The sequence below is a fragment of the Polypterus senegalus genome, chromosome 8 (assembly GCF_016835505.1).
Source record: "Polypterus senegalus isolate Bchr_013 chromosome 8, ASM1683550v1, whole genome shotgun sequence".
NCBI classification, from domain to species: domain Eukaryota; kingdom Metazoa; phylum Chordata; class Cladistia; order Polypteriformes; family Polypteridae; genus Polypterus; species Polypterus senegalus.
This window is the reverse complement of record NC_053161.1, coordinates 72,864,310-72,891,852: the sequence shown is the minus strand read 5'-3', so window position 1 is coordinate 72,891,852 and position 27,543 is coordinate 72,864,310. Positions and strand designations below refer to the sequence as shown.

Below are 27,543 nucleotides of genomic sequence, written 5' to 3'. Positions count from 1 at the left end.
TTTTAATGTTGTCCTTTTAGATAAAACAAACACTGCTTGTCTGAGTTTGTATGGTGAGTGAGCTTGTGTTAAGTACAGCAGCTCACATTTTCAGTTAAAAATGCTGCTTGGTATACAATATGCTTTTTAGCATAACAGCAATATTTGACTATTGTACTTGTTAAGCATATTGGCATTGTGTCTTCTTGATAAACATCTTATGAATATTTGATAGATTTGTGGCTTTTTGTTAGAGAGTTCTGCTGTGTTTATTATTGTTTATTTTGTTCCAAGGAGAATCTTGAGCTAAAAAATTGGATTTCAACAATTTTAATATGCACTCAAATTTTAGTGATATCAAGCACAGAGACACATTACACTATATTCGTTATGGAATATGTATACAAATACCACTCAAATTATGTAACAAAATAAAAATATTTACCATAAAACAGTCTAATGCAAAAATCTCACTGCTTCTATTACTAAACACTTTAGATATTATTAAGAAACAGGCACTCTAGTCTCATGACATGAAATACTGTGCTTTATACTCAAGTACTGAATGAAAAAAACCTTCAATAGACCAACACAAATTTTAGTATACTATGTTAATTTTGATTAAGGGTAGTTCCATAATATGCCCATATTTAAACAGTGAGCTCAATAATTTAAAGAACAAAATTTTCATCATTACAAGCTCACGTTTGTCTTTTAAAGGAATCTTTCTCAATTGCTGGTAGAACCTAGTTGTAAATTACCTTTCTGAACCCTTGTGTACGATTCCTTCCTGATCCATGGATTAGCAGTGGGTGGAAAAATACAGTGTCTCCTTTTTCCATAACAAGATGAACATATGGAAGGTTAGGATCAAAATCACGAATTCCATGATACAATATATTTACACCTCCCTGGAAATATAACAGTACAAAGTTAATTATTTTTGTTAAACATTTAAAGGATAACGTTTGGTATATGGTAGACAGAACTTTCTTTTAGCCATGTAGAACATTTTCTTAAATATAATATGTATCTTTGATTTAAAAATGCATTCAAGGGATTTCAGTTCCAACAAAATTAGAAAAATATTAATAACTCCCTATTAAATTAATTAATTATTTGGTTTCAATGGCAGCACTGTAGTGCAGTGGTTAATGTTTTTTTAGTACTCCATGAAATTTGGGTTCAGCTATTTGTCCAGTGGTGGCTGTAAGGCTAGGGATCTGCGTTGCCAGTTCAAATCTTGTAAATGCCAGAAGTGATTATACTATGTTGGGCCCTTGAGCGAACCCCTTAACCTGCAATTGCTTTATCCTGCGAATGACATTAACCTGTATCCAGCAAGTCCTCCAACTTGCATGGGGAAATTTGGGGGTTGGTGGCAGGACTGGCACTCCAGCCAGTGTAAAAAAAAAAACCCATTGCTCGGCTGCACTAGGGTCCCAATCAAGGTGGTTTGTCGTATAGTGGGTGCGGCAACATGCTGTAATCAATGTATGCTCCCTAACCTCTATCTGTCCAGTGTAGATACACATTTCCCATTATATTCTCTGCAATTCCATGTGAGTTTTCTCCAGGTATTCCATTTTCCTTCCACCCCACAATATATAAAAATCAGTTTAAGCAGGAACTCGAAACTGGTCCAACGTAGGTAGACATTGTCGTGTAGCGGGTCCACAGCTCAGATTGAAAAGGCCAGTTTTTTTACATAGATAATTGCTGCATTCACGGATTAAAGAGGGGGCGCGGTAGTGTGGCCGGTTCCGGGGTGCTTTGTGATGCGGATGGTCCTCGCTTAAGTGCACAGGTGAGGAGTCGTCCGCATCCGTAATTGATGCTGGGAGCTGCTAAATGGCACACCTGAGCCACATTCCCGTAATAAATAGGAGAAACGCAAGGCGGAAAGGAGAGAATGGAAAAAGATGGAAGAACTAAAGGCTTGGAGAACGTGCGAGAGAGAGTAGCATTGGAGAAAGTGCAAGAGAGTGGATGAGCCAGCCAGCCAGCTGAGGAAAAGGAAGGTCACTGCGGTCGGTGGTCCTGGATAGAGCGAGTGATCGGCGCCTCAAGGGACGGGTTGTGCCCACTGAATGGGAGAGTGAGAGGAGGAGTCCGACCTAGAAATCTGAAGGACAACCATGTTTGCGAGAAGAAAGACAAGAGGACAACGGACCCTGAGATATCTAGCAGACACTGTCGGAGGCAGCTAAGATGGGGGTCGGTAAAGAGAGGATTGTGGCGGCTGAAGTCTCATTGGCTGAGGAAACATTGAGTGAGCTGAAGAGGCTGGTAAGGAGCTGTGTCTTGTTGATGTAGCCTCAATGATTGCTGCAGGTTTTAATTTTGTTTTAGTCTTTCTGTTAACCTGTTGGGATTTTCATCTTTTTATTGGATTATATATTTAATGAGCATATGACTTCACTGCACTAATTATTTGGACACAGTTTGTTTTTGGTTTTGTTTTTAATAAAATCATTTTTGCACCATCCCCTTGCTTTGTTGTTTCTTCATTGTCCAGCTCCGATGGTGTCGGATTCAAGAGCTCCCAAAATGGAGACGGGAGGCTGGAGCAGAACCCACACATGTCTCACTGTGGTCTATGTATTCAGTTGGCTTTGCACTCATATACATAACCCATCTATGAAATATTATTCTTTCATGTACCATATACAGTGGTGTGAAAAACTATTTGCCCCCTTCCTAATTTCTTATTCTTTTGCATGTTTGTCACACAAAATGTTTCTGATCATCAAACACATTTAACCATTAGTCAAATATAACACAAGTAAACACAAAATGCAGTTTTTAAATGATGGTTTTTATTATTTAGGGAGAAAAAAAATCCAAACTTACATGGTCCTGTGTGAAAAAGTAATTGCCCCTGAGCCTAATAATGGTTGGGCCACCCTTAGCAGCAATAACTGCAACGATAACTTGCAATGAGTCTTTTACAGCGCTCTGGAGGAATTTTGGCCCACTCATCTTTGCAGAATTGTTGTAATTCAGCTTTATTTGAGGGTTTTTTAGCACGAACCACCTTTTTAAGGTCATGCCATAGCATTTCAATTGGATTCAGGTCAGGACTTTGACTAGGCCACTCAATTTAGTTTTTCTTCAGCCATTCAGATGTGGATTTGCTGGTGTGTTTTGGGTCATTGTCCTGTTGCAGCACCCAAGACCGCTTCAGCTTGAGTTGACGAACAGATGGCCGGACATTCTCCTTCAGGATTTTTTGGTAGACAGTTGAATTCATGGTTCCATCTATCACAGCAAGCCTTCCAGGTCCTGAAGCAGCAAAATAACCCCAGACCATCACACTACCACCACCATATTTTACTGTTGGTATGATGTTCTTTTTCTGAAATGCTGTGTTCCTTTTACGCCTGATGTAATGGGCGTAACTTCCAAAAAGTTCAACTTTTGTCTCATCAGTTCACAAGGTATTTTCCCAAAAGTCTTGGCAATCATTGAGATGTTTCTTGGCCCTAATGTTCTTTTCCTTAACAGCCTGGAGCAGAAGTCTCTTTCCGTGAACACTGACCTTAATTGAGGCAAGTGAGGCCTGCAGTTCACGTTGTCCTGGGGTCTTTGTGACAGTCGTTCTGCGCTCTTAAATTTTGGTCGGCCGGCCACTGGAAGGTTCACCACTGTTCCATGTTTTGCCAGATAATGGTCTCACGTTGGAGTCCCAAAGCTTTGGTCTACCAGACTGATAGATCTCAATTACTTCTGTTCTCATTTGTTCCTGCTTTGGATTTGCATGCTGTCTAGCTTTTGATACTTTTGGTCTACTTCTCTGTGTCAGGCAGCTCCTATTTAAGTGATTTCTTGATTGAAACAGGTGTGGCAGTAATCAGGTCTGGGGTGGCTCTTGAACTCAGGTGTGATACACCACAGTTAGGTTATTTTTTAACAAGGGGCAATTATAATGAGCTCACAAAGTATTCAGAACCATTAACTTTCTACACACTTAAATTGTGTTGTAGATTTAATTTTTAAATCTATAAATTTGCCATTTTTGCACATCAATCTACACATAGTAACCCAAAATGACAAAGTGCAAACACATATTTCAGAAGGGTTTGCAAATTTATTCAAAGTCAGAAACTGGAATCTCCCAAAAAATTCACCCGTCTCCATGCCTCCTGGTAATACACGACTTGAGCCATTTTAGTTTTTAGACAATATTCCATCTGAAAGCCTGAACAGAGATGAAATCATTACACCTCTAATATCAAGTCTATTCTGCCACCACCATAATCATGTTTCTGGGTGCTGCAGCTGTTCAGGCCAGTAGCAACCTGCAGTGCACTTGTAGCTTGCAGAAAATGTCATTGACTGCAGCATGCCAGGCATCAGGGGACCTACTGTATATGAAACAACACCACAGTTTGCTGGAAAACTCACAGCTGATCCATCCTAACCCAAATAGAATTTAGCCGAACACTAAATACTTAAGCGCATTAATAATTTTGTTCTCATTTCTGTATGTGTCATTATATATAGCAGTATATATGTCATAACCTCTATTAGCAGCATATCTTTTACTTGTATCTTTTGTTCATGGCACAGAAACAAGAAAAAATTGAGATTTTGGATGCTGTACCGTGTCTCCATTGGGTGTAGTCAGATTTTGCAAATCACAAAAGTTAAATTTCAAGATATTTGAGATATACAAGTTTAAAGGAAAACAACTTCAGATGCTTGTTCAGCCCCACAATTAATACGTAATATTAGTAACATTATGGCCTTGCTAATCTGAGTAATGTAATACTCAGATTAGCAAGACATAAATAAATCTAATATAAGATGTTTTATGTTTACTTCGAAAATGGACATTCTCTTTACTAGTCGATCAATCATTAGCTTCAATGATTAGCCTACCTCCCATTCAGGGTAATCATGCGGTTTTAGGATTTCTTTGTGGGACCCCGGCAACACCACTAGGCATCCATTACTACGATCTATTTTCTCCATGGCAGTCCAGGCACACACAATGCGATCTGCAGGTCTAAAAGGAAAGTAGTGTAGATCTTGGTGCAAGGGATGACGAGATGTTTTCTTCCCTAAAGAAAGATAAACAGTAGCATTTTCAGTATTACGTACAAAGTGATGCATTTATAAGTTTGCATTTTTAAGTAAGTGCAGAATGGCATTAATACAGTGCAGTAAAAAGTATCAAAAATGGGTAATTTTTGGTTCAGCTGGAAACATAATAATTTGTTAATTCAATAAATGATATTTATTTTGTATATACTGTAACTAGTTTTTGTTCACTGAGGTGCTCTTAAGCTAATATTAGATACAAGCACACTGCACGTTACACTTGACTTGACCATTTTCATCCTCTTTCTCTGTACGTTTAGCATTTGTTTGATCAGAGGTTGATGTGCCTGCTGCTTCCCGAGCAGCTCTTCTTTTCTCCACCCTAGCGGCCTGCTTCTTCTCTTCTTTTGTCTGCATCTTTTCGCATTAAAACTGATTTAGTCAGTGTTTGTGTTGCAATTACTTAGTATGTTTTCTTTAATTTTTCACTTAAGCTGGCACTTAAGTGTTCAATTTGCCTCAAGAATGATTTAAGATATGAAGAGGTAGGGGAAATGACGGCAAAGGTGGTAGGGATGAGAACTGCTGGCCGCTTCCGAGAGCTGATTCTACAATAAAATAAAATAAAAATAAAAAGAAGCATAACCTTGGAAGTCAATCATCACCCTGAAAGCGGATAGTAGACGTCATGTAGTATATGTGTACTAAATTTCAGGTCAATAGTTCAAACGGTTTGCGAGCTACAGGTGATTTAAAATCCTGGACAGACAAATGAACAGCCATGGTAGTGTATTATATATAAAGATTGGTTGAAGAAAAATTTGTAATAGTAGAATTACAATAGGGGCTGGCATAGTGGCACAGTGGTAGCTGCGGGTATTCCAGTGTTCTCCAACTGTCCAAAGACATGCAGGTCACGGGAATTTGGTGACTCTAAATTGGCCCTCGAGTGTGTTTGCCCTGCAATGGACTGGTTCCCTGTCCAGAGTCTGTTTCTACCTTGCAGCCTATGCTATTTAAGATAGATTTCACGCAACCCTGATCTGGACTGAGCAATTTAGAAAATGACATGACAATTAGAATACTGTATGAAATGAGGAACAATGGGAAAGTGATCCCCTAATTACAGTTTCAGAAAAGGAATGGAATTGAATGCACTCTAGTTTAGTATGCATCAAGCATGCCATAATTCAAATAAAAATTGTTTGTTGTTCACATATATATCTAGTCTAAAATTATCTAAAATATACACAGGGCAAGATCTAACCTGTGAGTGATGTCATCAAGTGCCTGCATCACTATCTCATATGCTCTGGGAATATCCTACACTTAAACCATTTGGGAAAAAATCTGTATACATCTTGAATATTCTTTTAGTCAAAATAACTCCTAATTCCTTAACGGCAACACTGAAGTAATGCCATATGGTATACATGTGTGCAATGAAAAATATTTTGTAATATCCTATAACCCCACTAATTGCACAAAGGCTTATTTTGCATAACTGAAACAATCACAGAAGACGAAGCATCTGTTAACTTAGTGGAAAAGTAATGCTCTTTAATTTCTCAAATTGGTGAAAAAAAAATCTAATTCCCTCCACAAGGATCTGTTTTCTAAACTTGGCAAGATCTCATCTTTGTAATTCTAAAGTAAATATATCATGCCTGTACAGAACCTTTTTATCTTAGTTTTGCTTGTATTGTAAGTGAATACTAATTTTTGATGGGCCTCTGTAACAGTATGGCTCTCTTTGACAATGGGCTGGGGCGACTTGGTGCTGTTTTTTATGGAGTTTCTACGGCACATACTTTTTTTAAATTGCTATTATTTTCACTTAAATGTTTCTGATAAAATGCAAAAATACAGGGAATCAAGGAAGGGCAAATACTTTTTCACTGCACTGTATCCAGCTCTGCAAGCAGGTCCTCCAACTTTCAGGGAAAACTTGGAGGTTGGTGGCAGGATTGGCACTCCAGCCATCGTTAAAAAAAACTCTCAATGTGGTGCTGAGGTGTCACCCGTTGCACGGCTGCATTCGGATCTCAGTCTGGGTGGTTTGCTGCATGGTCGGTGTAGCAACACATTGTAATAGCGCATGCTCCCAACCTTTCTCTCAATCTCTGCAGACCCACCATAGTACTTCAACTTATGTTAAAATGTTTGCGCTGTTTTATTTTTTTGGTTGGAAGTATAAGCAGTATATTCAAATATGTTACCTGTGTCGATTGGCTTGTTAATTAACATTGTATGCATTGCCATGATGTTGGGTCCAATAATGCACTCCACATACTTTAAAATCTGGTGATGGAAATAATAAATTGTTAATTCAACCATATATATTATTATGTAACATAACATCAACCATTATTGTTTACGCAGTGGCCCCATGTTTTATGATGAAGACCAGTGAAACAACAATTTTTAATAAAATGAAAAAGAGAGAGGAGTGTTGGTTAAGGAACTTGCATTAGGAGTTAAGTAAACTTTTGTTAACACAGGATACTTTAAACATCAAGCTAAGACCCCCACTTTTAAAAAAACTATATACTCTATATACATTACTTTACCTGTTGAAGGCAGCAATATCTGAACAGAACTGGATCTTCTTCAAACTGTTGCAGTTTGGTGATTACTTTCTGATCTGGTACCAATTCAGAGTTGGCAACAGTAATATCCTTCATTATCAACATTCCAGGGACATTCACTTCCTTTCGGCAAATCTTTTCAAATTCATCTCTGTCAAGACATTAATTCTGATGTACTTTAATAATATACTGTATAGTAAATGGAAGTTTATCACAAAGGATATAAGATGGTCATATATAGAAATTATAGAATCTCTTATATATATTTCTTTTCTGGTTTGTCCTGCTTCCACCTCAAAACCGGTCCCTCCCACACGCAGCCTTGATTCCTATTCGTCCTCTTCCAAACCCTTCCTCATGCTGCCAGCGGTTCTTCTTCAAAACCGGTGCCGCCCACACGCAGCCGACATGGCATTTCTCACTAAGCTTCTGAAGTATGCTTACAAAATAAAGCAAACTCTGCATTCAGTGAAAATTTACTTCTCCAGCTAGATTCCACGCTCAGAACCATTAAACCCTTCGCTAAATCATACAAACACATGCATGAAATCGCTCAATCCAATCCAACAGCATCTGTACAAATGCTTTTCGAGAAAAACCCTAGGCAGGATTTACGACGATACAATGCCCCAACATGTCATACCAATGTTGCAGCGATTTTCATTGGAGAAAGATGGCGAAATGCCTGCCAAAAGGTACATTTGCATCTATCCTATAGACAACTCCTGTAAACAGATTTCCACGCTCAATATGAATTGCGATCCTATGGTTTACCGAGACATTGGCTGACACAAAGATTTACAACATGTTCCCGATAAAAGAACCGTCAAGCAAATAAGGCTTACTCAATGCCAATTTCCTGCATACAGATTAGCAATGAGGAATACATTTAGTATTGTGCACTCCAGCGACGAACTATTCCAACAGTACGTCATAGATGCATATGTTAAAACAGAGGGCGCAAGTCTCAACTATCTCAGATTAGATCAACAAGATCTGCGCGTGGAACAATACAAAGGACTGTCAGACGCACTGCAAGCAAACGCTGAAAATAACAACGTACATGTAGGCAAAATGATCAAATTACCGTCCACATTTCCAGGAAGTCCAAGATACATGCAACAAAACTAGCAGGATGCCATGGCCATAGTACGTAAATTCGGACAGCCTCATTTATTTATCACTTTCACATGTAACCCTGCTTGGCCGGAAATTCTACATGCACTGTCGGATACCCAAAGACCGGAGCACAGACCTGATATTATAGTACGAGTCTCTTGGATTAAGCTGCAGGAATTACTTAGAGACATTCTACAACAACATCTTTTCGAATTTCAGAAGCACTGCCTTCCTCATACCCACATGCTGTTTACTCTTCACAATAATTCTAACAGCCAGTCTTCAGCCACGGTCAGTTGTACGTGGCTTTTTCTAGGGTTAGATCTTTCAACTCATTATCTGTCGGCTCCACCAAAACACCTATTCACAACTGTGTCTTTCAAGAAGTATTTATTTCTTCTTGATTTCTGAATTCCTTTCTCACCGTTTTACGTTACTATTCTTACACCGCTGTATGCTATGGCGGGCGTCGGCTAGTTGTAATTAATCTATTACAAGTCTGAAGTAAAATTTAGCATGCTTATCAATATTAAATACTGATTTTTAGATTCATTAAGATAAATTAAGAATATGAAGTGATAACACCATGTCAAAATATGACCAGAATACATAAAGTGCATGATAAAGAATGTACCTCATGTTGGATTATCAACATTATTTAAAATTTTTTACTGTTAATTTGCAAAGCATAGACTGAGCGGGAATTCAAAAAGAGGATGCTGCCTGAGGAGCGCACCCACTCCCAGTTAATCTAATCAACTTAACAATATAATTAGAAGCAAATACTGAAATTAATTAACGTCTGCCCTGGTTAACAAGAGTACAAAACAAATTAGTTTTTACTACCGGAGAGACACCATCAGCTTACAGATTCTAGCAGCACTAAGTGCAAGGAACAAACCTACCCTGGAAGGTGTGCATGTTCATCTAAGAGTACCCTCATGTATAAATGACTGCCAAATAAATTAACATACATCGGTCAGCCACAACAATAAAACCACGGACAGGCGAAGTGAATAATGTCGATTATCTCGTTACAATGACATCTGTCAAGTGGTGGGATATATATCATATATTAGGCAGCAAGTGAACAGTCAGTTCTAGAAGGTGATGTGTTGGAAGCAGGAAAAATGAGCAAGCATAAGAATCTGAGGGACTTTAACAAAACAGCAGGTCAAAGAGGGTATTTCCAGTATGTAGTGGTAAATACCTACCAAAAGTAGTCCAAAGAAGGACATCCAGTAAACCAGTGACACAGTCATGGGCGCCCAAAGCTCACTGATGTGTGCATTGTGAAGGCTAGCCTGTCAAGCCTGATCCTGTAGAAGAGCTACAATAGCACAAACTGTTGAAAAACTTAAGGCTGGCTATGAGAGAAAGGTGTCATAACACATAATACATCACAGCTTGCTGCACAGCTACAGAATCCACCAAAAGCACCTTCTATGAGCATGTGAGCGTCAGAACTGAAACATGGAGAAATGGAATAAGGTGCCCATATCTGATAATGTGGACAGACTGGTGAGTGTGCATCGTTTACCTGGGGAAGAGATGGCAGAAGGATGCGCTATGGGAAGATGGCAAGCTATGGGAAGCGGTTTAGTGCTCTGGGCAATGTTCTGATGGGAAACCTTTGGTCCTGGCATTCATGTGGATGTTACTTTGACTTGTACCACCTACCTAAAGATTGCTGCAAACCACATACACCTCTTAATGGCAATGGTATTCCTTTCAGCAGGATAATGTACACTGCCACAATGCAAAAATTAAATGGTTTGAGGTAAATGACAAAGAGTTCAAGGTGTTGACTTGGCCTCAAAATTCCCCAGATCTTGATATGATCAACATTTGTGGGATGTGCTTAAAGAACAAGTTCAATTCATGGAGGCCACACCTCACAACTTACAGGACTTAACGGATCTGCTGCTAACGTTTTGGTGCCAGCTACCACAGGATGCCTTCAGTGGTCTTGTGGAGCCCATGCCTCAATGGGACAGAGCTGTTTTGGTGGCATGAGGGGGACCCACACAATATTAAGCTGGTGGTTTGATGTTGTGGCTGAACCGTGTTAATGTGTTGGGGATTGGTGATGAAATCCACTTTGATATAACAAGAATATAAATACTCCAGTTTCTTGGAAGACTGCAACAGTCACACTTTATAGGCCAGTGTATCTGTGACTCAGTGCTACTTTAGGCTGGTAAAGAGAAAATTCTATTGTCCAGGGGCCGGTAAACAGGAAAAGCAACTGGTTACCATTTGAAAGAAGTCAGGGCAAAATGTCTAGTTTACTTTGAAACTATTTTATTCATGTACTAACTTTGTCTTTGCAAGACAATAGGTACAGCCTAAAGATACATCATGATAGTTGTACGGTTTCATAGGCAAAAATGCCGGTTGGCACAAACAAACCACTGGACTTTTAGTAAAATAAGAGCCTGTAATTATGGCTGCAAAATACTGGGATATTTATTTTAATTGTAGTTTTATAGGGCTGCTATTTTCACATATACAGAGTACTGTGAAATTCTTACTTGTTTGTGCTAATTAACATGCAACACATCAACACTCTCCGGGGCCATGATTCGTGAGTATAATAACCTTACATTTAATTATTTGGCTGATACCTTTATCCAAGGTGACTTACAACAATTATGATACACTTGGTTAAATTTCTTTTAGTTTTCCATTTGGAGCACAGGCAGGTCAAGTGACATGCTCATGGTCACACAGTGTCAGTATTGGGATTTGATCCCACAACCTCAGGGTTTGAACTCCAAAGCCTTAACCACTATACCACACTTACTTGAAACTTATGTCTTTTTTATCTTAATTAACTATCATACCTTGAAATGTCTGTTTTCTTAAAGCAAATGTGCATTTACTAATGCACTACACACACACATATGTACTATGTACAGTATATATAATTGGCAAAAATATTTTGTGCATTTCTGTTAACATGTTCTAAGCCGTGATTTCTGCAGTACTTGAAAGCAATAATCAAAATAAGAATTTTCAAAAAAAAATGCACTTTCAAGGTTTGGAAAATTGATGAATAGGTGAGATTGTCAGCATCAGTATATAACAAGTATAAATGGAATACATAAGATTATATGTTTTATGGGAATTAAATACACATTAAGAACAATGTCAGTGTTGAAGTTCAGATTTATTGTCAAAGTCTGAATGTGCAAACTGATTGATAGTTACAATGCAACTGGTGTAGTGGTTAGAGCTGTTCATGCACATGTGCCCCTCTTGTTTATATGGATTTCAACAGGTTACTCCCCTGCACCATACATATCAGAGACATGGAGCTTATTGTTGAGTCCAAGTTAGTTAATATGGGTGTGAGTGTGTGCCCTCCTTCATGCCTTCCACATGAAACTTGTAGAAGAGGCACTTCCCTCACAAACCTGGCAAGGTAAGTGAATTTGCATTTTAACTTCTGCAGAAGAAAACTAGCAATAATACACTTAAAATTGGTGGATATCATTTGTTAAAACACATGTAAATTATGTAATAATTATTATAAGATATGAAACTATAAATCAAAATCTTTAAGATAAAATGACATTTAAAAGTCTTAATATATCTCACTGGCTGTGAATTGACAAGTCAAGCACAAACATGCATCATATACCAATTGCAGGCAAGTGATTTCTTTTTTTGATTTTTGTGTAAGCTCACGCAATACATTCACAGAATAACACAATCATTATTGCAACGTCACACTTATGCAAAGTAAAGCAATCATTATTGGTAAATAATGTACTGCTTTTATGAAATAATGCAATTCTTTACAATACTTATGCTAAATATAATTCTTGATTATATTTTTGAATGGCGGGAATAAGCTTCTGTATCATCCATGAGAATATCTGGCAAGTCATCCATGAAGTAAAGTTAAAGGGCAGCCAAGTCGTGCAGGAACATGGAAATCCAAAATTCACAAGTAAGTGTACATCTGAATAGCCTAAGCCCACTGAGGTGTTATGACAGGACCCAATTAATCACTGATCCATAATTCCTCCAAAGCACCATGACAGTCTAAAGGAAACATGTGACGGCAATTATTGCTTTTGAAGGTGGTGTAAGCAATTTGAGTCCAAATGGGTAGTAAATAACTTTTATTAGAAAAAATAAATCATGTGTTTAAATATTTGGCGTTATTCCTTCTTTAGATACATTTTCGGACATTTATACTACTAATTTGAAGTGACCCAATTGTGATTTTCCCTTTAATCTGAAACATTCAGATTTTGCTGTATATACCCACATAGTCTCAGATAACAGTCCACTTTTGCAAGAGTTACTGAGTTTCAAGTTAAATCTAACCACCCATATCCAATTTGATTTTAAATAGTCCAACCGGATATGCCTTGATTCCGTCATTTTTGACCATCATGTGACACCTTAGAACAAATCTTCCCTGTATTAAGGTGGAGGAAATCAAGGTAGAAAATGCTAAAGCATATAATCCTGTTCCTCTTCTGTGCACTCTCACCATATAAGAAAATTACCTCAGTTTACGAAACGTAGAAATTTGAAGAGCAACAACAGAAAAAAAATGTGGAGATCAATGCTTTGTTTTACCTGCATCACTGTCACAACAGATGTGTAACGCATACTGTATATTCAGCATAAGCTAAATGTATATTTAAACATTCAGGCCACATCAAGACCATGTAATATAAATGCCATACATCAGATTATTTTTTTACCTAGACAAGTAGTATAAGCACAGCCTTTGAGAAAATTTAATGTATTTGTTTAAAGTAAAGACATACACTACAAAAGACAATACAGCCTCCTGTTTTTTTCTCGACAGCAGTATATCTGGGTGAAGCCCACTACAACACCTAGAAGTATGCAAATATTTTTAATAAATATTCCATGACTACATCATTCAACGCTTTTAATACTTGCAGAGGACTAGTATCAACAGAGCATCAGTAATGTAATTATTTTTTTTTCAATTGTTCAGTTTTTAATTCCATTTGTACTACAGGGAATGTCCCTTGATAGTTGTGGCTTACACATTAAAAAGAATCAAGAAAGTCAAGTGGGTTAAAAAAAGGTAAAGTTTCCTATGGACTTGCACAATGTGCACTAGGATGCTAGTTCAGTGTTACTGACCTGGAAGAAAGGATCTCCAGCAACTCAAACACAACTTACATTTGAGAGCCTGACTCAGCACTGATAAGGTTGCATTACAGTGTGAAATAAACAGCTGTTATCTATGTGCATAAAAATGTTATCAGTTAATGAAACCCTGTAAATAAAACAATTTAAAAACTGACACTTCTAAAGCATTTTACCTGAATGTATCAAGATCTTCATGGGAAACCAGATTTTTAATGACGATGAATCCATTCTTTTCATAGAAGTGTCTCTGCTCAAGAGTAAGGAGGTCATTTTCTAATGTATAGCTAAAAATAAAGGACATATGAGATTAAATGACTGTGAGAAAACAGTAAGTGTTATCTAGAAACTGTGCTGCAATTAATTTCACTGTCTAGCAAACCTTTGGTCCCATGTTTTAGTCTTGGCTGGAATGATTTCCTTGTCGAACTTTTACACCCTCCTTGTGTTTGCATAATTTCCTCCCTCTCCAAAAAGGCTATCTATCATGTTGTTTTTGAGTATTTTAAATTGCTTCAGTTTTCATGCATTGATTTGGGCCCTGTGACAGCACATCCTGTTCTTTATGCATTCCTGATTTATACTCACCATCACCAGAGATGTTTTAAGTCTGAACAACTCTAGATAATGTAGAAAAAAGGCAAAAGATGGGTAGTCTTTACAAATCTGCAGTCTGAAAATCTAACTTTTTTTTTAATTTAGCATTTAAGGCAACAGTGGTGCCACATGTGATCACCTGGTAGTGTACTCACATAAGGTTTTCCCACATTGAGAGAAGATTCGTACAGCTTGTATTCATTTAATATTAGAATTTGTTAATCATAAGTCACTAAGCCTAATACATGCTTCGGAAACTCTTGTTCTAGCATTTTCACACATTACAATATAAACAGAGAGTACAATTGTATTAACATCTAACTGACTGTAAAAAGAGCACATTCTATGAGGTATAGGTCTGCTATATCACATACCAGAAGACCATAAAATAAATGTTACTTTTATTTTATCAAAACATTTAAACCCTAGTATCCAAGTAAGTAGAGTGAGCAAATTTGTTTAAGACACACAATGGTAATATTTGTCTAGGGTAAATCTGCACTATTTAATCTTTTGAATAGTAAATAAATAGTTGCTACACTTGTCTATATCTTATATTTATACTGCATTCTTAACATAAAACTGTTTGGGATGCTTTCCTACACAGCTAATACAACTGCTTACTGTTACCCATGGCTGTGAAATCTTGTGCTTCACTGCACTTCCCTTCATCTAACTTTTTTCTTTAACAGAAGTTTGCAGCAACATTCACCCCGTGACAAATGATTTTCAATCCAACTAATCTCTTAAGGAACGGCTGATTAAAATGGGCTTTTGTTGTCATATGATGAATAAATTAAAAGGCAGACATTTCAAGCAATAATATCCATTAAAAATACTAGTAATGTCTTGGTTATATCCATCCATCCATCCATCCTCTTCCGCTTATCCGAGGTCGGGTCGCGGGGGCAGCAGCTTAAGCAGAGAGGCCCAGACTTCCCTCTCCCCGCCACTTCTTCCAGCTCTTCGGGAGAATCCCAAAGGCGTTCCCAGGCCAGCCGGAGACATAGTCCCTCCAGCGTGTCCTGGGTCTTCCCCAGGGCCTCCTCCCGGTTGGACGTGCCCGGAACACCTCACCAGGGAGGCGTCCAGGAGGCATCCTGATCAGATGCCCGAGCCACCTCATCTGACTCCTCTCGATGCGGAGGAGCAGTGGCTCTACTCTGAGCCCCTCCCGGATGACTGAGCTTCTCACCCTATCTTTAAGGGAAAGCCCAGACACCCTGCGGAGGAAACTCATTTCAGCCGCTTGTATTCGCGATCTCGTTCTTTCGGTCACTACCCATAGCTCATGACCATAGGTGAGGGTAGGAGCGTAGATCGACTGGTAAATTGAGAGCTTTGCCTTACGGCTCAGCTCCTTTTTCACCACGACAGACCGATGCAGAGCCGCATCACTGCGGATGCCGCACCGATCCGCCTGTCGATCTCACGCCCATTCTTCCCTCACTCGTGAACAAGACCCCGAGATACTTGAACTCCTCCACTTGGGGCAGGATCTCTCCCCCAACCCTGAGAGGGCACTCCACCCTTTTCTGGCTGAGGACCATGCTTTCGGATTTGGAGGTGCTGATTCTCATCCCAGCCGCTTCACACTCAGCTGCGAACCGATCCAGAGAGAGCTGAAGATCACGGCCTGATGAAGCAAACAGGACAACATCATCTGCAAAAGCAGTGACCCAATCCTGAGTCCACCAAACGGACCCCTTCAACACCCTGGCTGCGCCTAGAAATTCTGTCCATAAAAGTTATGAACAGAATGGTGACAAAGGGCAGCCTGGCGGAGTCCAACTCTCACTGGAAACGGGCTCGACTTACTGCGGCAATGCGGACCAAGCTCTGACACCGTTGTACAGAGACCGAACAGCTCTTATCAGGGGTCCGTACCCCATACTCCCGAGCACCCCCACAGGATTCCCGAGGGACACGGTCGAATGCCTTTTCCAAGTCCACAAAACACATGTAGACCGGTCGGGCAAACTCCCATGCACCCTCCAGGACTCTGCTAAGGGTGAAGAGCTGGTCCACTGTTCGCGACCAGGACGAAAACCACACTGTTCCTCCTGAATCCGAGGTTCGACTATCCGACGGACCCTCCTCTCCAGAACCCCGAATAGACTTTTCCAGGGAGGCTGAGGAGTGTGATCCCTCTATAGTTGGAACACACCCTCCGTCCCCTTTTAAAGAGGGGACCACCACCCCGGTCTGCAAATCCAGAGGCACTGTCCTCGATGTCCATGCGATGTTGCAGAGACGTGTCAACCAAGACAGTCCTACAACATCCAGAGCCTTAAGGAACTCGGGCGATCTCATCCACCCGGGGCCCTGCCACCAAGGAGTTTTTGACCACCTCGGTGACTTCAGTCCCAGAGATGGGAGAGCCCACCTCAGAGTCCCCAGGCTCTGCTTCCTCATTGGAAGGCATGTTAGTGGGATTGAGGAGGTCTTGAAGTACTCCTCCCACCGACCCTAGCCCGAAGTGAGGTCAGCAGCGCACCATCCCCACCATATACGGTGTTGACACTGCACTGCTTCCCTCCTGAGACGCGGACGGTGGACCAGAATCTCCTCGAAGCCGTCCAAAGTCGCTCTCCATGGCCTCCAAACTCCTCCCATGCCCGAAGTTTTGCCTCAGCAACAACGAAGCCGCGTCCGCTTGGCCTGCGGTACCTATCAGCTGCCTCCAGAGACCCACAGGACAAAAAAGTCCTATAGGACTCCTTCTTCAGCTTGACGGCATCCCTCACCCCGTGTCCACCAACGGGTTCGGGATTGCCGCCACACAGGCACCGACCACCTTGCGGCCACAGCCCGTCAGCCGCCTCAACAATAGAGGCACGGAACATGGCCCATTCGACTCAATGTCCCCACCTCCCTCGGGACGGGTTGAAGTTCTGCCGGAGGTGGGAGTTGAAGCTACTTCTGACAGGGGACTCTGCCAGCCGCTCCCAGCAGACCCTCACAACACGCTTGGGCCTACCAGGTCTGACCGGCATCTTCCCCCACCATCGAAGCCAACTCACCACCAGGTGGTGATCAGTTGACAGCTCCGCCCCTCTCTTCACCCGAGTGTCCAAGACATATGGCCCAAGTCCACGACACGACCACAAAGTCGATCATCGACCTGAGGCCTAGGGTGTCCTGGTGCCAAGTGCACATATGAACACCCTTATGCTTGAACATGGTGTTCGTTATGGACAATCCATGACGAGCACAGAAGTCCAATAACAAAACACCGCTCGGGTTCAGATCGGGGGGGCCATTCCTCCCAATCACGCCCTTCCAGGTCTCACTGTCATTGCCCACGTGAGCATTGAAGTCTCCCAGCAAAACGAGGGAATCCCAGAAGGTATGCCCTCTAGCAACCCCTCCAGAGACTCCAAAAAGGGTGGATACTCCAAACTGCTGTTCGGCGCATACGCACAAACAACAGTCAGGACCCTTCCCCCACCCGGGCGGAGGGAGGCCACCCTCTCGCCCACCGGGGTAAACCCCAACGCACAGGCTCCAAGTCGGGGCAATAAGTATGCCCACACCTGTTCGGCGCCTCTCACCGGGGGCAACTCCAGAGTGGTAGAGAGTCCAGCCCCTCTCAAGGAGATTGGTTCCAGAGTCCAAGCTGTGCGCCGAGGTGAGGTGAGTCCGACTATATCTAGCCGAACCTCTCGACCTGCGCACTAGCTCAGGCTCCTTCCCCTTCAGAGAGGTGACATTCCACGTCCCAAGAGCCAGTTTCTGTAGCCGAGGATCAGACCGCCAAGGTCCCTGCCTTCGACCACCACCCAACTCACACTACACCCAACCTCCTTGGCCCCTCCCATAGGTGGTGAGCCCATGGGCAGGTCTTGGTTATATTGCATTTTTAAATAAATTTAATGGTAGCTTGATAAAAAGGTGTACATTTCTATCAAAAACAAGGACATTTCTAGGTGTGTAAAAACGTTTGACTGGTAGTATGTGTGTATATATATACTGTATATATATACACATATAAACGTGCATATATATTATAAATATATTCACATACAGAATGTCACAAAAACATGACATGGGCACTGAAAATTTGCATGCATTATATGCTTATGTGACTTGTTGGCTTAAACATTAAAATGCACAGATCCAGCATACTGTATGTACAAATAAAAACAATGAAAATATCTCTAAATATGTTATTGAATATCATAATCTTTTACCCAGAAGTGTTCACTAGTACTTCCATTGCCATATTAAAGAGGTGTATGCTATCACTGCTGACAATAATAAGCTATACACATGCACAATTCAATACCTTACCGTAATTCCAATGGGTATTCTTCAGTTACTCTAGAAGTGTTTGTTGGAGAGACAACCTTGTAAATGCTAGGTTAAGAAATTATAAAACATTCAGCCAAGGTTTTGACTTGACAAAGATACAAATGAAATATACATTTTAGAAATTATGTTTAAATACGCATTTTAATAAAATATGCAGCTTGTAACTTTTTTTTGTTTTATTGGAAAATCAAGCTTACAAATTTAAAAAAGTACCGCCATTTATTAAAATGAAGGCAACACCTCATTAACCATCCATCCATCCATTGTCTAACCTGCTGAATCTGAATACAGGGTCACGGGGGTCTGCTGGAGCCAATCCCAGCAAACACAGGGCACAAGGCAGGAACCAATCCTGGGCAGGGTGCCAACCCACCGCAGACCTCATTAACCTTTCTTTTCAAATCCATTATCCAATATCCATCCAGACTTTTCCTGAACTTGCTGTCTGCTATAATAAAGATATAACGATGTTTTAAGTAATCTTTATACCATTTTTTATATATATATTTTTATATTAACAGCAAATCAATCGGTGTTAAATCATCACTATGGGTATAAAATTTGGTGCCACACTGGGAAAGTGTAAAATTAACACTTTAGAAATAGTAACATTTTCCACACCATTAAAGTTTAACTATTTGAACGCTGTGCAGTGTAGAAATAGCAATCTTTTATAGTAAATCTATTTACTTACCAAGTTAAGAAATTACACTACTTAGTGTGGCATTAATATTTCTAGGTGCTACATATTTCACTCTCTAGTGTAGAAAAAACATTTAATAGTTGCCTTAAATATCTGTAGTACTAGGAAAAATGAGATTGAGATGATATTCTTTTATATATCTGAATAAATAATGATCTATTTCCAAACTCACATATTCCAGGAGAACTAATGAGCGATATACTGTATTTGTATATGAAAGCAAGAACATTTCTTAATCTTAAGACATTTCACCACACTAGAGACATATTTTTACTTCACACTTTTTATTAAACAAAATATTATATGACCACCACATTTACAATACTTATATATGTACAAGATAAAATACAATAACAATGTACTTAACAAAACAAGCTATTTCCATCAATAATATTAACACTGGACTAGGAATTGTCCAACAAAAGCTATAACAAGGTTTGTACAGTTTTGTGAGGAGTTTTTTTTTTTTTTTACTTGTATCAAAACAATTATGCTTTTCCTAGATTTGTCTATTTTGCTGGTGCATAGAATAATGGTTTTCACAGTAACTACTGAAAGAGTAAAAAAAAGGCCTACACCATAACAGTTTTTATTTACACCATCACTCTTATCTTATTTAAAACATTTACTAAAGACTTAAGTTACACATGAACAACCATCAATATGCCTTATTATTTCCTCAAAAAAAAGTAACTATCCCAATTATTATGTACAGTAATATTAAACCAAACAATGTATTTTTAACATGCAGAAATTAACTCTGAAATGTCAGATCATGAAACTAACAATTTCTATATAGAACATAGACCAAGATTGACAATAATTTAGACATTACAAGGTAATTTATAAATTATATCAGGTATTCCAAAACTTTATACAAATATGTAGCACAACTATGTTGCTTCATTATACACAGGATCATTTACTGTTGTTATAATGTATTTATATTTATAAAAGAAGTGATACTGCTGAGACATCTTGGCCTAATTACTCTCTTCTCTCAATCATGAGGTACAGCCTAATAAATGTCTAAAAACCAATATTGAATAAAAGTCAGAACATTTTTTTCCTGAAAAAGTTTAATGGGGCCTGATGGTCTTGTTCATCACTCACTCTCACCCCCACGTACTGATCACTTACTTTAACTGCATTGCTTCACGAACAGTGAACAGCCTTAAAGTCTAACACTGTCATTCCATTTCCTGTATAGTTACAAAAAATGTTAATATTAAAAAGTGCTAGGAAAATGGAGATTTTCTGCGAGTAAATTTAGAAATATATGTTCTGTTTTTAAGGAGCTACTTCATTTAGAAATAAATCCTCAGTATCTTTTCAAAGATCCTGGACACATACAGTTGTTCAAATTAAGCAACAGGATGTCACAATATTAAAACAATTACCTTCACCTCCATAAGTTGCCTGGGGGTCAAATGGTTTGTAGTATTTTAAATGTTCCACTTCCACTACTTGGATATCTTTCAAAGCTCTTTCCTGCACACTAAATGATGTTCAACAAAACAAACTGTATCAAATTCAACTGTAATTAAATAACACTTTTTATGTATAAGAATTATATACAATATTTTGCTAAAGACAGGAATGTCATTGAACTTTATTGCAGACCATCAGTCCTACCTTATACTCAGCACCACAGTAGTTAATTCATTCTGCACAGTTAACCTCACTGTGTAGACTACATTGCAATGTCTGCACTAAATTTTCACAGTCTAAGAATTCACTGAGTAAGACTGTCCTAACAGGACCATATTCAATTTGTTTCAGTGGTGAAGACTCCCAATGATATGCAATTGCCATCTGATGCTTTTTGGCAAGTGATTTGGTTAGGTTCTCAAAATTCTTAACAGTGTTTTTGAAAAATCTGTGCTTAGCTTCACATCTCATACACCAGACATGTAACAGTGGACCAATTTTTCGAATGGATGAGGGATAATGTATCATATTATGATGTTTTGGAAGTAATGTTTTTTCAGGAAATGGCACTTTGAAATGTTCTATTATTAAATGTTTAAGATGAATGGTCATACTCTCAGTAATACAAGGAGAAAAAACAATGTTTATAATTTGCAACAAGAGCAGCAATAGATGCCAGTGTTTATTTCCCTCTCTGACTACATCACGAAAACATAAGTGGAATGTTTCTTATAAGACAAAATGTTTGAATGGCATTTATGCCAATATTATTACCAGCCTGTTCCAAATTTAGTCTTGTGGGCCGATTTCTCCTCTATAAATAGCCATAATTAAAAGAATAAACTCTACAATGCAGATCATCTGTAGAAATAATGTTTTCAGTAAGGTACAAAAAAGCAATTTAATTTCATATTGGCCTACTCCTTCAAGAATGTTGTGCATTATATCTAATGCAAAATTATCACACACATGAAAATATTGTAAACTGTTAAGCAGGCAAGACTTTTTCAATCTAAACAACGATTTTAACCCTGGAGACCTCATTAACTCATTTTGATGCAATCTGTACAAATCTTTGTCACATAAGAGGACATCACATTCATCTACACTGAACAAAGTTTTGCATCGGTCCTTGTCCGTCAAGCAGCAGACGACAGTGATAGCTGGCGTTGAAACACTCTACAAAGCAAAGAATTGTGTGCATCCCTAAATTATCACCAGTGACCTGTGATATGGACCCAAACACTGATTCCTGGGAGAAAGAAAGCTGTAATTCACTACTTTTAAAAATTTCAATATCATCAGCTAATGGCTTCAAAAAAGGATTAAATCCATACATTTTAACATCCTGGGAGTGAAAAAGTGAAATCAAGTGAATATTCATTAAAGCTGAATTAAACCTTGGTGGGAAATTTCTGAAAACAAAGTATAAGCAGCCAATCTTATGTATGCCATGTTTAGAACCCTGTGGATTTGCTGTTTCAAAATCATCATAGAATATCTGGATTTGCAAAGCATTTTTCTTTTGAGAGAACAATGGATGGGTCTTAAAGTAGCTTCCATCATAGAAGTCAGCATAAATATTATCTTTTGTTTTTCTGCTTTCAAGAAACATACTGCATATGTCAGGGTTCTTAAAAATAAATCTTATTGACTCTAAAATTGGAACATATATAAATTTATCAGTTACAGGAACCTGATCATAAGTACCTGTTCTTGGATTTCGTCTGCTATCATACCTCTTCAAGAGAGACTTCAATGGGTTCAATTACTCCCCACTTATAGCAAATTACCTTGTTTGTTTTCTTTCTGAATTTAAACTACTGAAGGGGTTATCAATACTTCCAATGGATGATTCTATATCTGATACATTTTGCCAAAATGTCCTCCTTAATTTTAAATTGCATTTCATTAACAAATTCTTCCATATCTCCCACTACTGATGATATAATACTATTTGTGGTACCACTTGCTTGCAGCTTTGCTATTAGGGATGCACACATTTCTTTAAGGTGGTCATTTGTAATGCGACAAGTTGGGGGAATCTCAGTTACACAAATATCAGTGTTTATGCTTGCATCATGCTTGTCGGGAGAATTAAATACATTTGTAATTTCTGGACAAACACATTGGTTTTCATCAGAAGAATTCAATGTGTGTGTAATTTCAGGGTAAACATATTGTCTTGTATCATTCACATGGGCGACATTGAGATGTTTTCTAAATTCGGCATATGAGTAAAATATCCGAGAGCATCCTTCTTGAGCACAAGTAAGTCTTAAATTTTTACCAGGGTAATATCCATGTGCTATTTTCAAATGCCTAATTAATGCATTGCTATCTGCATATGACAACAAGCATGAAAAACACTTCAACATATTTGCCATTATGATGACTGAACAGCAATCAATAAGTTTTAACTGTTTAATATTTTTGCTCTTAATTCTTTAACCCTTGGTGATTCCCTCACATGTCCAATAGCAATGTTGTAAACAGTTGTTTGCAAGAATGTATATACAATGATTAAGGCCTTATCATAGGAAATGCTGAATACAAAATGAGCCTTAAAAAGCTCATTAAATGCTCCCAAAGAACTTCTTGCCTGACATGGTATAAGCTGTTTGTCCAGGACAATATAAAAGTCATGGATCTTGGCCTTGTTCCTACTGCCAGAAGGTAAGGCTGGCGACCTTCATTTTGGCTGAGGTGTTCATCAATACTGCAGCATGACTGGCAGCAAAAAATACAAGCAATTATTAAGTGTTTAACTTAACAGACATAATGCATTACAATTCATTAATATTAAAAATAGAAAATACCTTATGAAACTGTACCATATGGTCAACTGCCCCACTAGAGGTGATTTTTGGCACTTTTTTTCCTCCAGCTGGTAGTGGCAAAAGATAGACTAATAATAAAATTGAGGCCATGTCTGCATCCCAACCTATGGAGTTTTAAAATTCACACTGTTTGTTTCTTAAAAATACACACAGTAAAAACATGAATGCTCAAGTATATCAAACTGGGTGTTAAACATGTTTAAAATGAATACTTTGGTTAATTTCCAGATATTGGGTGATGTTTGCTACAGCACCCCAGCATTTTACTAATCTTTATTCATTCATCTACTCACCAATAAACCCTGATGATTCATGATCTTCACAATCAAAGGTAGATTCTGCACACTTCAGCAGAATATTCAAATCAGTCATCTGACCTGTCAGAGATCTTGCTTCTTTAATAATCTTAAACTTAAAGCAGGTATCTTACTTCTCAATCAATTTGGAAGACGTGTCAGAGCCAAATAAAAGAATGAAATCTTGATTTACCTTTAACACATTAAAACAGAATACATATAACTTAGATTTACAAATTCTCAACCAAATTTTACATTTAACAATTATTTCATACCATATGCTTTCAAGATGGCACTGACTGAAATAAAAGGTTACACAGAAAAAAAATCAACTGAATACAAGACTATACGTATAAAACTGATAGATAAGTAAAATTTTAAAAGGGTACTCTACAGCTCATTGTTTTCATTTGGATCACTTATAACATACCAAGCCTTTTGTATCCAAAAATCTTGGAAAGACGGAAAGTACAGATGTCATTTTCTCTGGGTCATGCACCAATTGCTGGCGGTATTGAAATGTTTTTCTCATTTTCTCATAAATGATTACTTTATCTGAACAATGAGTCAGGAAAGACTGCTTCTCTGCTACTGTCTCCAGTTAGCTGTTCTCCTGGATGAAGAATTTCTCGTACTGAACTTAGACCTCCATTTTTATTTTGTTTTACTTCCTTGCTTTGAAACAAAGTCTTGCGCTGCACCGTTTTTAGGCACCAAGCAAGGTACCCAAGTACTGCTCTCTGAATCATAATAATGTTCCTTAAAAAAATAAAATAAAAAGCAAACAAATTATTATATATGCCATCTATTAAAACTTTTACAGCATAATAAACTGTATGCCAGTAAGAAGAAAAAAAGATTTTGGTCACTTACATATCCTTTTGTAGAAAAGGGATCCTTAACAGAAGGAAAAGAGTAACAATACCTAAAGCATATTTTTCTCTTATTTCTTTTGCTGGAATTCGCCTAAAAAGAAAAAAAAAGTATCCTTTATAGTTGATCACACATTATTACATTAATTTATCCAAACATTCTCAAAGCCACTAAATCAAATTTGGGAATGCAATGGATCATAACCTATCCTGGTTTACTGGATACACGGCAGACATTTGCCAAGCATCACATGGCATGGTCGAACATGTCAATATACTGTAGACTAATTTAGAATTGGAAATTAATCTAACATGCACATCATGTGGGAAGAAAATGTGAGTACCCACAGAAATGGAGAACGTTCAGAATTTTTAAATTTATATTCTAACAGAAATATTGTAAAACTAAACCCAAATAAAATATACAATATACTGCATTTAAATGGAACTGTTTAATCTACTGACATTACTTTACATCCACTCATTCATCCATCCATCCAATTTCTTGACCCACTTATCTAGGGCATTATATTTAAGTATATATTTATGTAACTTAAGATATAGTCGTACCCCTGTTCTTCTGTCATGTATGCAACCAACATGTTGATGAGCGGTCTCCTTGTGCAGTTACTGAGTGTTCTTTTTTCCAAGCATTCCTGCATTATTTTTTCTCCGCCAGGTTTCTTCATTAGAATGTTTTTAACAAGCTAAAAAAAATCAGGGTAAAGACAAAAAATTAAAGGTCTTAAAGATACTTCTCTACAATGTCAAACCACATAATGAACATATAAAATGTTATGATCACGTATTAAACAAATTAATATGTTGTTATACCTCTTTAGCATCTGTGGCTCTATCAGGAGGAAGTTGCGTCCTCTTTGCTGGTGGGCCTGCGTCTTGTTCGCTTGCTGAAGATACTGAAAGTGTGTCAGTGCAGGAGCTGGGAGATGAGTGTGCCAAAGGAAATTCTAAATAAACGCAAAATAGAAAATTCAGATACTTTAAAAGCATTGTACTTAAAGCGTTTCTACCTTTTTTACAATAATACATTTAGTACTCGTTATTAAAACATCAGAATTCTGTAATTAAAATAGCCTGAGAGTAACGTATTCACAAAACCTTGTGGCCGCGATACACTAATGGCATCTCCAGCCTCTTACAATGCATCACCTTGAGACGCTGTCGCAGTACAGTGATAAGTAAAAGCCGATAGACGCAAGACTGTACTGTGGGAACACCAAGAGGACTCTACTTACCAGCGCCGACGTCTTTCGCAATGTAACACATTTCTGGCTTTAACTTCCTCGTCGATTTCTGTTCCAGTGTCATCGCAAACATGCATAATTAGATCTTCTGGGAGCGCTCGAACTTTTTCACCACTTAATGATATAAAGTAAAAAGAAACAATCACAACTTTTACATTCGCGTGTTTTGAAAACACGGTCAACTCAATATAACAGTCAAGCATTAAAAATAAATTAAAAAAAGAATCTGCGTTTTACTCACCTTCTTTAACAAAATCGGTGTAGTGTAATCCATCCTCCCAACTTTAACATATTTTTTGTATCCCGTACTGAACTTTAATGAGCATCTTCACAATTTTTTATTCTGTTGCTTACTAAATGTCCATTTACCGTCTCTCAGAAATCAGTCACATTCGTCTTCACATAAGTATAATTATCTATGACCATGACAAAACGCGCGTTTTGCCAGAATATGGCTTCTTCGTTTGTAAAACTAATTAAGAAAATATACAATTATGCGCACTTTGAAATATAATAATGCTGATTACTACTGATACAATTTCAACTTCGCATCTTAAAATTACGCTGTGGTTAAATATTTACTAAAAATGTCACCTTCGTTCAAAAATATTTTTTAAGATAACATCCAATGCTACATTTTTACGAACTCAGTACTAACAAATATGCATAGTTCTGACTAAAATATCAACTACAATAAATTTACTTTAAATTAAAATATCAAAATACAAATCAGTACACTAACAACATACTACCTCTTCCATACACGTGGGAGAAGCCGCCATTTCCAGTGAACAGAGCAGGCCAAACGTAGCACAACTTCCAGGAAGTGTACATCACACTGTGAAAGTGTATTTTAATCACACTGCAAAATAACACTTTATTCGGAAATGAATCAACAGAAACTGGTGTAAAGTATGAAAAAACAACTCTCAGAAGTCAACTCTAAACACTAACACTAGAAATTTAACACTAGGTGATTTGCTGTGTTAAGTTATATATTTTACTAGCAAAATACCCGCACTTCGCAGCGGAGAAGTAGTGTGTTACAGAAGCAATGAAAAAGAAAAGGAAACATTTTGAAAATAACGTAACATGATTGTCAATGTAATTGTTTTGTCACTGTTGTGAGTGATGAGTGTTGCTGTCATATATATATATATATATATATATATATATATATATATATATATATATATATACGTACATACATACACACACATATATACACACAAATACATATATATACATACACACACACATATATAAACATATATATACATATACATACATATCTACATATATACACACACAGCTATTTCGTATCAGTGCAATACGCTGCTTGTTA

At 38.1% G+C, this 27,543-nt stretch overlaps 2 protein-coding genes across 3 annotated transcripts; both read right to left on the bottom strand.

The window, feature by feature from the left end:
- Window positions 1–710: 710 nt before the first annotated feature.
- Window positions 711–22,662, bottom strand: LOC120534566 (phytanoyl-CoA dioxygenase, peroxisomal-like). The gene is made up of 8 exons (XM_039762161.1): window positions 22,636–22,662; window positions 21,995–22,104; window positions 18,771–18,836; window positions 14,057–14,167; window positions 7,596–7,764; window positions 7,245–7,326; window positions 4,864–5,045; window positions 711–890 (listed from the first exon to the last, which is right to left on the bottom strand). The coding sequence occupies exons 1-8, from the start codon at window positions 22,660–22,662 to the stop codon at window positions 726–728; spliced, it is 912 nt and encodes a 303-aa protein (XP_039618095.1). The 3' UTR covers window positions 711–725.
- LOC120534043 lies at window positions 19,952–27,247 on the bottom strand. Of its 2 annotated transcripts, XM_039761276.1 has the most exons (9): window positions 26,440–27,247; window positions 26,190–26,312; window positions 25,768–25,901; window positions 25,504–25,640; window positions 24,935–25,027; window positions 24,492–24,820; window positions 24,059–24,254; window positions 23,745–23,869; window positions 19,952–20,992 (listed from the first exon to the last, which is right to left on the bottom strand). In XM_039761276.1, the coding sequence occupies exons 2-6, from the start codon at window positions 26,269–26,271 to the stop codon at window positions 24,613–24,615; spliced, it is 654 nt and encodes a 217-aa protein (XP_039617210.1). In that variant the 5' UTR covers window positions 26,272–26,312; window positions 26,440–27,247; the 3' UTR covers window positions 19,952–20,992; window positions 23,745–23,869; window positions 24,059–24,254; window positions 24,492–24,612. The 2 variants fall into 2 exon arrangements, with proteins under 2 accessions (XP_039617210.1, XP_039617209.1); XM_039761275.1 differs by lacking the exon at window positions 26,440–27,247 and having other exon boundaries at window positions 19,952–23,655; window positions 26,190–26,429.
- Window positions 27,248–27,543: the final 296 nt, after the last annotated feature.

Bases quoted from the DNA above. Each gene is read 5' to 3' on its own strand.
- LOC120534566 (XM_039762161.1), bottom strand. From the start codon at position 22,662: ATGATAGCAGACGAAATCCAAGAACAG. The intron at 7,765-14,056 runs GTAAAATGCTTT...ATGTCTTGACAG, and splicing joins GAAGATCTTGATACATTCAG to AGATGAATTTGAAAAGATTT. The intron at 5,046-7,244 runs GTAACATATTTG...ATCTTTCTTTAG, and splicing joins TAACAAGCCAATCGACACAG to GGAAGAAAACATCTCGTCAT.
- LOC120534043 (XM_039761276.1), bottom strand. From the start codon at position 26,271: ATGTTTGCGATGACACTGGAACAGAAATCGACGAGGAAGTTAAAGCCA. The intron at 25,641-25,767 runs GTATAACAACAT...GATTTTTTTTAG, and splicing joins GAGCCACAGATGCTAAAGAG to CTTGTTAAAAACATTCTAAT. The intron at 25,028-25,503 runs GTACGACTATAT...TTTTCTTTTTAG, and splicing joins TACATGACAGAAGAACAGGG to GCGAATTCCAGCAAAAGAAA.